The 16,621-nt window shown below is 45.9% G+C and overlaps 1 protein-coding gene across 1 annotated transcript in view; it reads left to right on the top strand.

Moving 5' to 3' along the window:
• Window positions 1–16,621, top strand: part of tln1 (talin 1) — a 39,796-nt gene that overhangs the window by 6,512 nt on the left and 16,663 nt on the right. Inside the window, exons 2-30 of the mRNA XM_069513345.1 lie at window positions 1,914–1,988; window positions 3,595–3,757; window positions 4,492–4,589; window positions 6,101–6,230; window positions 6,375–6,527; window positions 6,640–6,782; window positions 7,005–7,132; window positions 7,263–7,323; window positions 7,924–8,028; window positions 8,700–8,855; window positions 9,147–9,248; window positions 9,401–9,477; window positions 9,619–9,799; window positions 9,884–9,997; window positions 10,110–10,218; window positions 10,296–10,504; window positions 11,245–11,343; window positions 12,293–12,460; window positions 12,566–12,860; window positions 13,225–13,391; window positions 13,481–13,609; window positions 13,709–13,822; window positions 13,930–14,043; window positions 14,430–14,564; window positions 14,952–15,080; window positions 15,273–15,375; window positions 15,642–15,850; window positions 16,004–16,123; window positions 16,408–16,605. Of these exons, the coding sequence (XP_069369446.1) occupies window positions 3,628–3,757; window positions 4,492–4,589; window positions 6,101–6,230; window positions 6,375–6,527; window positions 6,640–6,782; window positions 7,005–7,132; window positions 7,263–7,323; window positions 7,924–8,028; window positions 8,700–8,855; window positions 9,147–9,248; window positions 9,401–9,477; window positions 9,619–9,799; window positions 9,884–9,997; window positions 10,110–10,218; window positions 10,296–10,504; window positions 11,245–11,343; window positions 12,293–12,460; window positions 12,566–12,860; window positions 13,225–13,391; window positions 13,481–13,609; window positions 13,709–13,822; window positions 13,930–14,043; window positions 14,430–14,564; window positions 14,952–15,080; window positions 15,273–15,375; window positions 15,642–15,850; window positions 16,004–16,123; window positions 16,408–16,605 (3,876 nt within the window). The 5' untranslated portion in view covers window positions 1,914–1,988; window positions 3,595–3,627. The remainder of the gene's footprint in view (window positions 1–1,913; window positions 1,989–3,594; window positions 3,758–4,491; window positions 4,590–6,100; window positions 6,231–6,374; window positions 6,528–6,639; window positions 6,783–7,004; window positions 7,133–7,262; window positions 7,324–7,923; window positions 8,029–8,699; window positions 8,856–9,146; window positions 9,249–9,400; window positions 9,478–9,618; window positions 9,800–9,883; window positions 9,998–10,109; window positions 10,219–10,295; window positions 10,505–11,244; window positions 11,344–12,292; window positions 12,461–12,565; window positions 12,861–13,224; window positions 13,392–13,480; window positions 13,610–13,708; window positions 13,823–13,929; window positions 14,044–14,429; window positions 14,565–14,951; window positions 15,081–15,272; window positions 15,376–15,641; window positions 15,851–16,003; window positions 16,124–16,407; window positions 16,606–16,621) is intronic.

Here is a 16,621-nt window from a genome sequence, read left to right as displayed (position 1 = left end):
ATTTATGACGTCATTTACAGTCAGAGTCAGTCAGTATCCAGGTCCCGCCCACACACACACTCAACCAATCCTGGGTCAGTGTCAGCTGTCAATCACGACGTCTGTTTGACAAAACATTTGATTGACAGATTTAAACCAGTGAGTTCAAATATCAGTGAGAGGAACAGGATGAGAACAGTCCGACTGAACGATCAGTTAGAAAAGATGTGAGGCAGGTTCCGGGTTCTGGAGCAGAGCGGCTGAAGGCTCTACATGCCGTGGTGGTCAAGCGGGCAGGTGGTACATTGAGGTGGATGGAAGGTGAAGAGTGAGGCACATTGTTAATCCTCCACAGGAAATTGTGATGACTCCCTGGATGGTCTTATAGAAACATAACAGGACTCTGGAGACGGTTCTCTGGATTCAACCTCCTGAACGTGAACAGGTTGGAACACGTAACGCACAGAGCTGCTGTTCACACCACCGACGTCATGTCAACTTCCTGTTTACACCACATGACCGGTGTCGGTGAGAGGTCATGTGTCTTCATGTGTTAGTGTGGACGCAGATTATTTCTGATGTGGAGCTAAAACACAGAGACAGTTTATCTGGACTTGAAGAGGAGCTGGTCAACGGTCGCTCTGATGTCACAGACACACCTCAGGAACAGAAGGTGGAGGAGGTTGTGACCTCAGCGTGACGGAGGCTCCTCAGGCTGCTGATGCTACAATGACAGTTTCTAACATTCATGTGTGACATCTGCAGAACATCTGCAGAACATCTGCAGCATCACATCCTCTTCAGCCGGGCGGTGCAGCTGTGAGGCTGATTGAGTTCTGCTTTAATACGATAAGTGTTTATAAGATTGTGAGCCGCAGAGTGTGGTCGGGCCCGGAGCACGAGAGATGTTCAGTATCTGACAGCTGCAGGCGGAGCAGACGTTTGTCGTCAGGGCGACCGTTGACTGTTGAGTGGGATGACAGGAGATGGATTCATATGACATTCTAGTGTTTCCTGACAGACTGTCTGTGATTGGCTGCTGCAGACTTCAGTGACGGAGCTTCGTCTTATCTCAGCACAAACAAACTGTGGCAGGATCCAGAGCTGATTCACAGCTGGAAGGAAACCAGCCAATGAAATGTCCTTTTATGGCATGTGAGCGCTTTTTAAACAGGAAGTGACATCAGGACAAGTGAGAGGGGGATCTCACTAGAGAGAAGATCCCCCGACACTGGACACACACACCCTGTCACCCTCACCCTCTCTCACCCTCTCACCCTCTCACCCTCTCTCACCCTCTCACACTCTCTCACCCTCTCACCCTCTCACACTCGCTCACCCTCTCACCCCCTCTCACACTCGCTCACCCTCTCACCCTCTCTCACCCTCTCACACTCGCTCACCCTCTCACCCTCACCCCCTCTCACACTCGCTCACCCTCACAGACCACTCCAGTGAACCAGCAGCCTTATGTGAGAGCGGAGCCAGATCTCCTGACGTGGCTCCAGACGTGTTGCTGCAGATAAAGAGTCGACCTCAGCGTTAGAACCAGACTCAGCTTGTAAAATATTTGTGTGAAGTGATTCCTCATCATCGGTTTGAAACTGAAGAAAGACGACTGGGGGGGGGGGTTCTTTAATGTGCAGCTCCTTGAAGCGGGAGGTTGTTGTTTCTAAGATCCTGTTTAAATCTAAAACTAGAACTGAGCTCAAACCTCCAACGCTCTCCTCATGAAACCACAGCTGAATTCACGTGATCCAGATATTCATTTGGATCCTGGCTGAGGAAACGTCTGTGTCACCGTTTAAATCTAATGCTTTTTATTACTATTGTTATTATTTTATTAATATTCTCAGTATTGAAAACTGTCAGTAAAGGTTTTTCTGCAAAATAAAACAAAAGTAATGTGGTTTTTGTTGGTTTGTGTTTTTCAGCCAGAGAAGAAGAAACCTAGAGCTGAGCATCTGATTGGACAGGAGGCCTGTCACTCAAACAGTGTTTCACATCAGGTACCCGCCTTCTCTCTTCTTTAAAACACTCAAGTTCAAGTCCGAGGAACGAACCCGAACAGGAAACGGATCAAAACAATAGATTCAGAGCGAGTTGACTCGTTATTGTCGATCTCGTGTCAGTTTTCAGGAGAATTTCATGTTGGAGGAAAATACTTTTTCTTTCCTTCTTCTTTTCTAGAAATCTCTTGTTTTATCTGTCACTACAATACCCAGAATGCATTCTGATAGCTGTATCCTGAGGCCTGACCCTGTCTTTGGCCGCTGCCCGGTTCATCCGCCTGTCATGGAGCCAGGAACAGAAAGAGGAACTGATAGTGAGACAGTGTCAGCAGGATGTGAGAGCGTCTGTGTTGTGACATCCAATCCCTCGGAGCTGCGACGCCAACACATGCCTCGCTCTCTCTCCGTCACTCTGCAAAAGACCCGTCCTCTGCAAACTGCTTCTGTTGTTACTGCAGCTTTTACTCAAATCAAACATAAAAAACATTTACAGCTACATTCGTTTCATGAAGTGCAGAAAAGTCTCAGTGCACTCGACTGATTTACGAGAAAAGAGCTGAGGACACTTCCTCTCGTCAGTTACGTCCGTTGATGAAGACAAATCCTCTCAGGTTTGTGTCACAGATGTGGTTCGAGTTTCTGCTTTGACACAAACTGAAATTTCAGTTTTCTTTACATTGTGGTTTGCACACACACACACACACACACACACACACACACGTACTTCTGTCTTAGTGAGGACACTCATGGGTATAATGCATTCCCTAACTTAAACCTAAAACCAAGTTAACCCTCAAACAAGCTTAGAGAAGTGAGAACTGGTCAAAATGTCCTCGATCTGTAGGTCTGTGCTTAAAATGGTCCTCGCAAAGACATAAGTACAGGAACACACACACACACACACACACACACACACACACACACACACACACACACACACACACACACACGAGGTATCCCACCTTGTTAATACATAAAGTTTTTACCGTCCTCACAGAGTTCAGCTGCAGTTCACGTGCTCTTGTCTTATCTGTTGCTCTGTAGCTCACAGGTGTGAACTGTGTCATTCACAGTTTAATGTAACGTGACATCAGATCAGTGTTTCTGGATATAAATGTGTTGTCACAGCAACGATGGAGCAGATTATAGAAGTCAGTTTCCGCAGTTTCTTGTTTTCATGTAAAAAGAACTGATGTTCCTCATTCTCACGTTCACACCCTCGACTCTGTCAAGTTGTTTGACAGAAGCTGGAACGTTTGTGTCGAGCTTCCTTCTCACAGAAACAACACTGACAAGTGTAGTTGGAATAAAAAGAAGAATGTTACGAAGCAGCTCGTATAAACCTCCTCCTCCAACAGGCTCCTCTGCTTTATTCATGACTAGATTCATGAATTATGAAAACGTTAAAAGAGATTTGCTCTGAGTGTTAAAGAGATAAAAGATCATGAGTTCAGCTCATGACTCATTTGTCCACAGAGTTTAGTGGAAATAGTTTTTGTGTTTGGACCTCAGGACACAAACACTGGAGACAGAGGAGCAGTCTGACTCTGGACAGGGTTAAAGTTTGATGTCGTGTCTTAATATGGATTTGAATGTTTTGCAGGTGTGAGTCGGGCGGAGGTGCAGAGCAGCAATCATGGTGGCCCTGTCACTAAAGATCGGCGTGGGGAACGTGGTGAAGACCATGCAGTTTGAACCCTCCACCATGGTGTACGACGCCTGCCGCATCATCAGGGAGAGAGTTCCTGAGGCGCAGCTCGGCCAGCGTGAGACACACACACACACACACACACACACACACACACACACACACACACACACACACACACACACACAGCTGATGATTACAGGCTGAGCTGAAGAGCTGAAGACAGCTGGAGTCCAGAGTTATGTGTCATTACGTTCGATGTCTCAACAGCAGCTCCGTGCGTTCAGGTTCCAACCTGTTTACATTTAAGACGTTTTCAGACATGAGCACAACTCAGCAGCAGGTTTTCTGCTCAGACTCGTTCAGCATCAGATCCTCCTCCTTCTTCAGGTGAGAGGTGGAGCAGAGACAGGAAGTGATCATGTGATCATGGTTACATCACCTGACCCCGTCGTCAGCTCTCATCACCACAAACTGTCTTCACGTCTTTGTCTGTGTCTTCTACCTGTGTGTCAGCACTTTGTCTCCAGAGACATTGGTTTGTGTTTCTTCATGTTTGTGTCACATGTTAGAAGCTCATCACCCCCCCACTCCCTCAGTGGATCAGTGGAGGACGCTCTGCTGTGTCCTCACTTCTCCTGGACTTTATACAGGAGTGAAGGAGGAGACAGACAAACTGAGTCTCACTGTCCTCCAGAGAAGATCCAGGGACCTGAGGAGTTCAGTCTGAAGCAGCTTCAATGAGTCTGCTTGTTTAAAATCTGATCATCCACTGATCCACTGACCTGATTAAACAGACAGCGAAGCACTCGAGACAACAGCTCCACTGACGTCCTTGTGTTTCCTCCGCAGCCAACGACTACGGGCTGTTCCTGTCTGATGAAGACCCAAAGAAAGGCATCTGGCTGGAGGCAGGAAAGGCCCTGGATTACTACATGTTGAGGAATGGAGTGAGTCACACTCAGACACCACAAAGTGCAACAAATACTTCTAACACGGAAGAAATGGAAAGAAGAGAATGGTTAAAATTAGAACCTGAGCAACTGATGTTGATATAAAGGAGCAAAGATTAGTTCTGATATTTATATGAGAAATAATAATCAATGATTCCTCACATTGTCTTATGATGAATAAGTGTAACTGAGGTTTTATACCTAATTATAATTAACAACAATAAAAGACACAAATACGACCAAACAGGTAGAACTTGAACTAAGAAAATAATAATTTCATTTAAAGCTCCAGTGTCAGATTCAGGTGAAAGAATCTATCGGCAGAAATGTAACGTAGAATAATCCTCATGATGTTTTCACTCGTTCATATCATCTAAATATGAATTGTAGTTTTCTTTACCCCAGAAAATACTTTATATTTAAATACTTTATATTTAGATACTTTATATTTAAATACTTTATATTTAAATACTTTATATTTAGATACTTTATATTTAAATAATTTATATTTAGATACTTTATATTTAGATACTTTATATTTAGATACTTTATATTTAAATACTTTATATTTAAATAATTTATATTTAAATAATTTATATTTAAATACTTTATATTTAAATACTTTATATTTAAATACTTTATATGTAGATACTTTATATTTAAATACTTTATATTTGAATACTTTATATTTAGATACTTTATATTTAGATACTTTATATTTAAATAATTTATATTTAGATACTTTATATTTAAATACTTTATATTTAGATACTTTATATTTAAATACTTTATATTTAGATACTTTATATTTAGATACTTTATATTTAAATACTTTATATTTAGATAATTTATATTTAGATACTTTATATTTAGATACTTTATATTTAAATACTTTATATTTAGACACTTTATATTTAGATACTTTATATTTAAATACTTTATATTTAGATACTTTATATTTAAATACTTTATATTTAAATACTTTATATTTAGACACTTTATATTTAGATACTCTATATTTAAATACTTTATATTTAAATACTTTATATTTAGATACTTTATATTTAGATACTTTATATTTAGATACTTAAATTTATATACTTTATATTTAAATACTTTATATTTAGATACTTTATATTTAAATACTTTATATTTAGACACTTTATATTTGGAAGGGGTCCTCTCCATGTTCTTTACATTAGTCCAGACTGGACAGACTAAACATCTTTTGAGTTTTTATGACGACTGAAGCTGCCGCAGGTTCTTCTTCGTGATTGGAAGGTGGTGTGTGTGGTGGTGAGGTCAAAGGTCACAGTGACCTCACATGAGTCTGGAAACAAATGTCTGTCGACTGAAACTGATCTGCTCGACAGAGGCAAACATCTGCAGAGCGGTTTTTCTATTTCATTGTGACGACTCAAAGTTTTCATATCATCGAACATTAGGCAGATAGCGTTCACGTCAGCCGACATCATGGGCCAACCCATAACTTCATCTCTGTCTGTCAGGACACTCTGGAGTACAAGAAGAAGCAGAGGCCTCTGAAGATCCGCATGTTGGACGGCACAGTGAAGACCGTCATGGTGGACGACTCCAAGATCGTCAGCGACATGCTCATGACCATCTGCGCCAGAATAGGTCGGTTCTCTCTCTGTGACGTTTGTCCCGACCTCATCCTCCAGAACGAGATCTGCTGTAACTGTGTGTGTGTGTGTGTGTGTGTGTGTGTGTGTGTGTGTGTGTGTGTGTGTGTGTGTGTGTGTGTGTGTGTGTGTGTGTCAGGCATCACAAACTATGACGAGTACTCGCTGGTGCGAGACATCGGCGAGGAGAAGAAGGAGGAGACCACAGGGACACTGAAGAGAGACAAGACTCTGCTGAGAGACGACAAGAAGATGGAGAAGCTGAAGCAGAAACTTCACACAGACGACGAGTGTAAGAGACACACACACACACACAGTTTTGTGATTACAGTAGAAATGTATATCAGATTAATCTCGTGTTACCGAGCGTCAGTGTCTCCTGTTCGTGTGGTGTCTGTCCTCAGTGAACTGGTTGGACCACGGCAGGACGCTGAGGGAACAGGGCGTGGAGGAGACCGAGATGCTGCTGCTCAGGAGGAAGTTCTTCTACTCAGATCAGAATGTGGACTCCAGAGATCCCGTCCAGCTCAACCTGCTCTACGTGCAGGTACCCGCCCTCCCCACATCCACCCCATGATCCTCTGCTTCAGTTCCCTCTTCACCGTTAGGTTGTCCTGCTCAGATTGTTCTTTTTGTTTCTATATTACAAGTTTTCATGTGTGTGTGTGTGTGTGTGTGTGTGTGTGTGTGTGTGTGTGTGTGTGTGTGTGTGTGTGTGTGTGTGTGTGTGTGTGTGTGTGTGTGTGTGTGTGTGTGTGTGTGTCCACAGGCCCGTGACGACATCCTGAACGGCTCTCATCCCGTCTCCTTTGACAAGGCCTGTGAGTTTGCAGGTTATCAGTGTCAGATTCAGTTCGGCGACCACAACGAGTCCAAACACAAGCCTGGATTCCTGGAGTGAGCTCCGTCTTCACACTCATCCTCACTGTCTTCTTTTCTTTCCTCCATCATTATTATTGTTTTTATTTCTATCATTTGAGTTTTCGTCAGGTGTGTTTGATTTTCAGTTTGAATCTTTCCCCCTCAGTTTGAAGGAGTTCCTTCCCAAAGAATACATCAAGCACAAAGGAGAGAAAAAAATCTTCCAGGTGAGAACCAGACACCATAAAGTTCAGACCTGGTGTTAACATCCGATCACAAAGAATCCAAATGTGTCGTCCGATCGCTCAGGAGGTCGTCTGGTGACCTTGTTCTTTTATCAGTGTGGACGTAAATGTGTCCTGAGCCACATATGAAGGACGTCCAGTCAACTCACGTCCTCTAAACTCGGCAGTTTCACAAAGAACTAAAGCATTTTTACTCCTCCAAGCTGTTTTCACACCTAAACTGAACCACAGACATGTTCCCCACGTGTTCCCCACGTGTTCTTCACGTGTTCCCCACATGTCCCCCACATGTTCCTGTTGTTGTGAACGAGTCGACAATCTGCTGCTTCACACACACTGACTACACAACATGTCTACACAACATGTCTACACAACATGTCTACACACAACATGTCTACACACCACATGTCTACACACCACATGTTTACACCACATGATGAACACGTGATCTGACCTCAGGTCGGACGTTGACACCAGGTCCCTCTGAGTCGTGAGAGGATCAGAGGATGTGGTTTATCTCCAGGAGATGACTTGTGTTTGTTTTTGCTCCTCCTCCTCTCCTCCCCTCTCGTGTCCCTGCAGGCGCACAAAAACTGCCAGAACATGACAGAGATCGAGGCCAAGGTCAGCTACGTGAAGCTGGCCAGGTCTCTGAAGACGTACGGAGTGTCCTTCTTTCTGGTCAAGGTGAGGAGACGCCTCTCTCTCTGGGACACAGAACAGAGGGTTGATGGGATGTTGAGGTTGTAAATGGAACTTTTGTCACATTTAAAACTTCGTCTCTGTGCCACAGAGGACCTACTGATTGTCTCTGACGACCACAACACAACACAACACTAACTCCAAACACTGACATGCGGACCGGAGGAGCCGGGAATCAAACCATTGACATCTTCCTGCTGCACCACAGCCACTTGACACTAAATCATTTTATATTTAAATTCTCGTCATGTACGAAATGGAGCTGAAATATGGCGGATATGAAGGCTGCCATCTTGTGCTCATGAGTGCAGCATAGTGCGTGTTCTCGACCGATCAGGAGTCAGTCTCAGCTGTCAATCATGACGTCTCTGTTTTAACTAATTAAACCAAACTGATCAGAAACATTTGGACAAACATCAGAGAGAAGAACGAGCTGAAACGACAGAAACATCTTCGACAAACTTTATTTAACTACTTTGAGTTTTTAGTTTGGTTCACGTCCCATCTGCTAACATGGAGGAGGAGGTTAATGAGCTGTACTGCAGCCGGACACCAGGCGGCGATCATATCGTCCATCTTTATTTACAGTCTGTGGACAGACAGAATGAACCTGAGAGCTGCAGACGCTTCAACAACTGTGATTTAATGTCCTGCAGGAGAAAATGAAGGGAAAGAACAAACTGGTCCCTCGTCTGCTGGGAATCACCAAGGAGTGTGTGATGAGGGTGGACGAGAAGACGAAGGAGGTGATCCAGGAGTGGAACCTGACCAACATCAAACGCTGGGCTGCTTCGCCCAAGAGCTTCACCCTGGTGAGTTCTTCACAGGAAGAGACGGAACAGGTCATTGACCCTGAGCTGCTGCTCCGAGGGCGAGAAGGACTGAGACCTGTGAGAAGCCCAGAGGCTGCAGGAGGTGGCTTCTCGTGAGGATGTGATCTGTGATTTCTGTGGCTGTCCCGTTAACGGGACAATCTAGTGGCAGCGCTGTGAAACGGTCTCCAGATGCATGCAGCCTCTGAACAGAACCAGCTAAACAGAGAATGCTGCTCAAACTCCTTCAGGATTCAGGACGTGTGTGTGACTTCCATCTTGTGCTTCCAGGACTTTGGAGATTATCAGGACGGTTACTACTCAGTGCAGACGACTGAGGGAGAGCAGATCGCTCAGCTCATCGCCGGATACATCGACATCATCCTCAAGAAGGTAACGTCAGTTTAATGATTAGATTCAGTGTGGAGTCTGTGTGGAGTCTGTGTGGACTTCTTATCTTTACTCCTCAGTCACATGTTTATCAGATCGAATAATTAACGTCCACGCTTCATTTGTTTATCGACCACTTTTCTGCTTTTTCACAGAAAAAGAGCAAAGATCATTTTGGTCTGGAAGGAGATGAAGAGTCAACGATGCTGGAAGACTCGGTGTCACCCAAAAAGTAAGTGTGTGTGTGTGTGTGTGTGTGTGTGTGTGTGCGTGCGTGTGCGTGTGCATGTGCGTGTGTGTAGCAGTACGAGTCGTGGTAGTTTTCAGGAGTTTTAGGATATATACTCACTTCTCTCACGTGTCCTCTCTCCAGGTCGACGGTGCTGCAGCAGCAGTTCAACAAGGTGGGGAAGGTGGAGACGGGCTCGGTGGCGCTGCCGGCCATCATGCGCTCCGGAGCTGGAGGACCAGAGAGCTTCCAGATGGGCTCCATGCCTCAGGCCAAGCAGCACATCACCAGTGGACAGATGCACCGAGGACACATGCCTCCGCTGGTAAAACACGTCGATCCTGAGAGATTCTGAAAAGAGGTTTTACTGTAACGCAGTGTGTCGACAGTATTTCCTGTGTTTCCTCAGACTTCAGCTCAACAAGCTCTGACTGGAACCATTAACTCCAGCATGCAGGCGGTCCAGGCTGCTCAGGCCTCTCTGGACGACTTCGACACGCTGCCGCCGCTGGGAACCGACGCCGTGAGATTGAACTCCTCCGTTCTTGATCTGTGTGCTGATGTGTTGTTCTGAGCGTTGGCTGCTTCCTTCTGCATCTCGTGACCCGAGGATTTTTTATTTGTCCTTGTTTCAGGCGTCCCAAGCCTGGCGCAAAAACAAGATGGATGAGTCCAAACATGAGATCCACTCCCAGGTGGACGCCATCACAGCAGGCACCGCCTCCATGGTCAACCTCACTGCAGGTAGAATCAGCGGACATGTTTGTTCACATCGAGTCTGTCTGGGCCACAACTTCACTTTTAAATGAACCTGTCGTCAGGTGACCCAGCAGAGACGGACTACACGGCCGTGGGTTGTGCTGTTACCACCATCTCCTCCAACCTGACGGAGATGTCCAAGGGTGTGAAACTGCTGGCGGCGCTCATGGAGGACGAAGGAGCGAACGGCCAGCAGCTGCTGGGGGCTGCTAAGAACCTGGCGTGTGCCGTCTCCGACATGCTGAAGACCGCTCAGCCGGCAAACACAGAGGTCAGTGCAGAGCCAGGCTGAGATATACAGATGTGGAGATATACAGATGTGGAGATATACAGATGTGGAGATATACAGATGTGGAGATGTACAGATGTGTAGATATACAGATGTATAGATATATAGATATACAGATGTGTAGATATACAGATGTGTAGATATACAGATGTGGAGATATACAGATGTGGAGATATACAGATGTGGAGATATACAGATGTGTAGATATACAGATGTATAGATATATAGATATACAGATGTGTAGATGTACAGATGTGGAGATATACAGATGTGGAGATATACAGATGTGGAGATGTACAGATGTGTAGATATACAGATGTGGAGATATACAGATGTGTAGATATACAGATGTGTAGATATACAAATGTGTAGATGTACAGATGTGTAGATATATAGATGTGTAGATATATAGATGTGTAGATGTACAGATGTGTAGATATATAGATGTGTAGATATATAGATGTGTAGATGTACAGATGTGTAGATATACAGATGTGTAGATAGACAGATGTGTAGTTGTACAGATGTGTAGATGTACAGATGTGTAGATATACAGATGTGTAGATAGACAGATGTGTAGATAGACAGATGTGTAGATAGACAGATGTGTAGATAGACAGATGTGTAGATGTACAGATGTGTAGATAGACAGATGTGTAGATAGACAGACATGTAATCTTCGACTCTTGTAGTTTGAGTTGCATGTTGTTATTTTCCTGCAGCCGCGTCAGAACCTGCTGCAGGCTGCAGGAAACGTGGGTCAGGCCAGTGGAGAGCTGCTGTCACACATCGGAGAGACGGACACTGATCCTCAGTTCCAGGTGAGTCTGTCTTTACTCGTCTTTATCGTTCACGATCATTTTGCTGCCATCACGTACGAAAAGAGTTACGATTGTTAACTTCAGCGTCTTAACCCCGAAAGAGTGAGAGGGTTGAAAACACATGAGGTGTTTGTGTGATGGATGTGTGTCCCTGTGTTTCATGTCTGAATCCGACAGTTTCTAGGTAACAGATCTCTCAGTGGAACCAGAGGGAGAGTCCTCACTTTTTATCAAACCCTGGTAACAAACGTGTCCGTCAGGAAAACGCTTCAAACCAAAGAACCAATCAAAACAATCTCTCCTCCCACATATTGAATAATTATCCAGTCACTTGATCATAATCCAATCTGTCGATAATTCAGTGGTGGAGGGGTCAGGATCTTCTGATGAATTCTTCTTTACTCATTGACACTAAGTCACGTGTCAAGTTTTATATATATATATATATATTATATGATGTAGTATTCAACATAAACATTGTCAGAATGTGTAGGAAGAAATAATAACAATAATATTACTTTCAGTATAATTTTTCACTTCCTCTCTCTGCTCTCATATCAACAAATGTATAATTTTCAGATTTGATTAATAAGAATAATAATCATTTGATAAATAATCTCCAAAATTCTAATTTTTCTTCCAACCATAGAGTGTTAATAAAGATGGACGACTTGACTTAACCTGAAAGTGAAGCCAAAACATCTTGATCGCCAACTTGTGGCTGGCTGCAGTAACGCTCATATATATATATATAACTATATATATATATATATTATTATTATTATTATATATATATTATATATATTCATGTATATATATTTTTTTTTTGTGTCGTCGTCTTTATTCACATTCATTGATCATCTGTATTGAAAGTTTTCTTTCTCAACATGTAATAATTAACTCCTCCTCTGTTTCTGATCAGTACCTGACGTGTGTTTGTCGTCGGCAGGACATGCTAATGCAGCTGGCTAAAGCTGTAGCTAACGCTGCCGCAGCTCTGGTGCTCAAAGCCAAGAACGTGGCCCAGAAGACGGAGGACTCGGCCCAGCAGAACCGTGTGATCGCTGCGGCCACTCAGTGTGCTCTGTCCACGTCTCAGCTGGTGGCCTGCACCAGGGTGAGTCGTCCACCTGAGACGTAGCCGCTAAGAGCCGGGCGCCGCCTGTCAGACAGCTGACATCCAGGGTCTCATCTGGTTTTTATTCATCTCATCCCTCGTCAGGTCGTGGCTCCGACCATCAGCTCACCGGTGTGTCAGGAGCAGCTGATCGAGGCGGGAAAGCTGGTGGCCAAGTCTGTAGAAGGGTGCGTGGAGGCGTCACAGGGGGCGACCAATGACGAGGGCCTCCTGAAGCAGGTGGGCGTGGCTGCCACCGGCGTCACTCAGGCCCTCAATGAGCTGCTCCAGCACATCAAACAGTACGCCAGCGGCGGCCATCCCATCGGACGCCACGGAGAAGCTACCGACCGCATTCTGGATGTCACCGAGAACATCTTCAGCTCAATGGGAGACGCTGGTGGGTGACGCATTCTAAACTAATGACCACAGGGGGCGCACTCATCTGTTCTCGCTATCAGCTGGACTTCACAAACAGCGCCATCTATCTGTCCGTCCCTCAAACATCTCCACACTTTTAGAAGAATTCAAAGAATAAAGTCTCGACATCTTTATCTCTTAAATATCTTAAATGTCTGTGCAGCCTGAGTGAAATATGTTGTCGACTCACGGTGTCCAGAGGATGAACCATGAATGTGTTTCACTGGATAGAAGACTCACACAGATTCGATGGTTAAACACGTGTCTCCTGAAGTGAATGAATGAAACACGACACGTGGAAGTTTCCCTCTCACTCCTTCTTTGCGTCTCTCGTAACTCGTCAGGTGAGATGGTTCGTCAGGCTCGTATTCTTGCCCAGGCCACGTCTGATCTGGTCAACGCCATCAAGATGGATGCAGAGGGAGAGTCAGACCTGGAGAACTCACGTAAACTGCTGTCAGCCGCCAAACTGCTGGCCGACGCCACTGCCAAGATGGTGGAGGCGGCTAAGGTCCGCCCTCTGTCTTTAACATTGAATATTTAAGTGTTGAACACAACAAACTGGCGTCATCATTTCAATGTTCGCCTGATGTGTAACAGGGCGCAGCAGCGAACCCTGACAGTGAGGAGCAGCAGCAGAGGTTACGAGAGGCTGCTGAGGGTCTCCGCATGGCCACCAACGCCGCCGCCCAGAACGCCATTAAGAAACGACTCGTCAACAAGCTGGAGGTAACGAGGAGGGAGGCAGAGCTCCACAGCTGCTGCTAATGTTCTACGTCAGTCGTGCAGCAGCACAGTGTTAATGACACACGTCTTGTTTCCTGTCAGAACGCAGCCAAACAGGCGGCGGCAGCAGCCACTCAGACCATCGCTGCTGCTCAGCACGCCGCCTCGTCCAACAGGAACCAGGCTGCACAGCAGCAGCTCGTCCAGAGCTGCAAGGTAAACGCTCCCTGATCTGTGTTCTCTTCTCATGCCGGTTGCAGACTGAGCGTCTTCATCCTGTCTCTTGGTCTGATCTTGGTTTGATTTCTTCTCTCTGTGTTCAGGTGGCGGCGGAGCAGATCCCTCAGCTGGTTCAGGGAGTCCGAGGCAGCCAGTCTCAGCCTGACAGCCCCAGCGCTCAGCTCGCCCTCATCAGTGCCAGCCAGAACTTCCTGCAGGTGACTGACACCAGCCGCTCAGCAAACACATCTACATCCCCCCAGCAGAGCGGAATGATGAGTGTAGTCACCAACACAAGTGTGTTTAATGTTGTGGTGAAACGCTGCATCACCGGTCATCAGGGACAAGTTCAAATTCTCCTGTGATGGATCAACTAAGTCTTTGTTTAGTTTCCTTCAATGACCTGAAATCAGTGTGTGGGTGGAGAAACATCACAAACCAAAGAGAAGCAGAAGATTTCCACATGAAATGAAGATATTCACATTTTGAATGATCCTCTCTCTTGTCAGTATCGTGGCCTCACGAAGGATAAATGACTGAAAAGCCTTTCTGTAGTTTTCTAGTAGATTCCTGTGAAACCTGACACTGACTGTTTTCTCTTCAGCCCGGTGCTAAAATGGTCACAGCCTCTAAAGCCACTGTTCCCACCATCGGTGACCAGGCCTCAGCCATGCAGCTCAGCCAGTGTGCTAAGAACCTGGCCAGTGCCCTGGCTGAGCTCCGCACCGCCTCCCAGAAGGTACGTCAGCTACACTATTACCCTGTGATATGAGTGATGGAGCCTCAACATATCCAGGCTCCTCTGCAAAATCTTTTTCTTTTTCCTGTGAAGTTTGTTTCTTTAATTCTGATCAAACTAGTTCTAATCTCTTGTTTCCAAGCCCGAGGAATGTCAACGATGAATTTCCATCTGATAATCTGCACATGATCTGTGGATCAGTCCGCCTCCTGATCGCCTGATTGGCCGAATGAAACGGAACAAAAATTAAAAATCTGATATTTGAAGCAAATTAAAGCGTTTTAGTTGAATGGAAGTCAGATTATCTGAGAACGACTTGTACGACAGGTCTGGACCACTCGTCAATTTGTTTGTTTGTGTGTGTTTTGTGTGTGTGTGTGTGTGCAGGCTCAGGAAGCCTGTGGTCCGCTGGAGATTGACAACGCTTTGTCAATGGTCAGAGATCTGGAGAAAGACATGAGGGAGGCCAAAGCTTCAGCTGAGGAGGGAAAACTGAAACCACTGCCAGGAGAGACAGTGAGACCAACACACACACACACTCTCTCTCACACACACACACACACACACACACACACACACACTCACACACGCACACACTCTCACACACACACACTCACACTCACACACACACACACACACACACACACACACACACACACACACACACACGTCGGCAGCAGAATAACCTCCATGTTCTTCTTCCCTCAGCTTGAGAGATGCTCTCAGGATCTGGGCACCAGCACCAAGGCTGTGAGCTCAGCCATGGCCCAGCTGCTGAGTGAGGCCACGCAGGGCAACGAGAACTACACCGGTGAGTTCACACAACAACGAACTGTCACTCCTGTCATCACGTCCTGGACACAGTGTGTTTGTGACACAAACCAAACGACCTTTGCACCTTAAAGAGCAGCTTCGGATGAGTTGGATAGAATAAGGAGGGTGGAGCCTATAGAGCCGCTGTAATATGAACCCAGCAGTTTCTTCTGCTATGTGACCCATTTTGATCGTGTGTCATCAATTTGTTAAATCCTGAATGATTTGTGTCTTCATGGATTTCCTCTCTCCTGCTGTATCCAGGCATGGCAGCCAGAGACGTGGCCCAGGCTCTGAAGTCGCTGGCCTCTGCCGCCAGAGGAGTCGCTGCCACCACGGACGACTCACTGGCGCGCAACGCCATGCTGGACTGTGCCGGTGACGTCATGGACAAGTCGGCCAACCTGATAGACGAGACCAAGAGGGCCATTGCTAAGCCAGGAGACGCAGAGAGTCAGCAGAGGCTCGCCCAGGTCAGACAACCGTCCAACAGCTTCCTGATTAGAAGCACCTACAGATGATAACCAGCAAACGGAGCATGTCCCGTAACAAAGAGAAACTGTTTGAGGTTATTCACTGTGTGTGTGTCTGTGTGTGTGTCTGTGTGTGTGTCTGTGTGAGTGTAGGTGGCTAAGGCCGTGTCTCAGGCCCTGAACAGATGTGTGAACTGCCTTCCTGGACAGAGGGACGTGGACAACGCCATCCGCACTGTGGGCGAAGCCAGCAAGACACTCTTGTCTGATTGTGTGAGTACAACAGGTCGTTTGATTCGTGCTGGAGATTCTCTGGACGACTGTTGTGTTTTCATTTCCACAAAATCTAAAGACTGACCTTTAGGGGGTGGAGACCAAACACAGACATGAAATAGAGGAAACACGATAGATTGACCACGTGGGCGCAGCACGACTCCAGTGAACGATAATGTTGCATTGTGGGTTATAAACAGGGTTCACGACTGTCTCATTGAGTGTTGGTTCTTCATTGTCTCTGGTTCTTCACCTCGTGACTCTTTGTTCTCTTCCTGCCGTAGTTCCCGTCCAGTGGGCGGAGCTTCCAGGAGGTTCAGGCTCAGCTCAACGAGGTGGCGGCCGGTCTGAATCAGTCAGCCAATGAGGTGGTCCAGGCCTCCAGAGGGACCACGCAGGACCTGGCCAGGTCCACCAGCAAGTTTGGACAAGACTTCAGCAACTTCCTGGAGGCTGGAGTGGACATGGCCGGAACCTCGCAGGTCAGGATGAGGAGAG

Source organism: Paralichthys olivaceus, chromosome 18 (assembly GCF_024713975.1).
Source record: "Paralichthys olivaceus isolate ysfri-2021 chromosome 18, ASM2471397v2, whole genome shotgun sequence".
Lineage (NCBI taxonomy): Eukaryota > Metazoa > Chordata > Actinopteri > Pleuronectiformes > Paralichthyidae > Paralichthys > Paralichthys olivaceus.
Note: the sequence above shows the minus strand (reverse complement) of the source record. Positions and strands in the feature narration are given on the sequence as shown.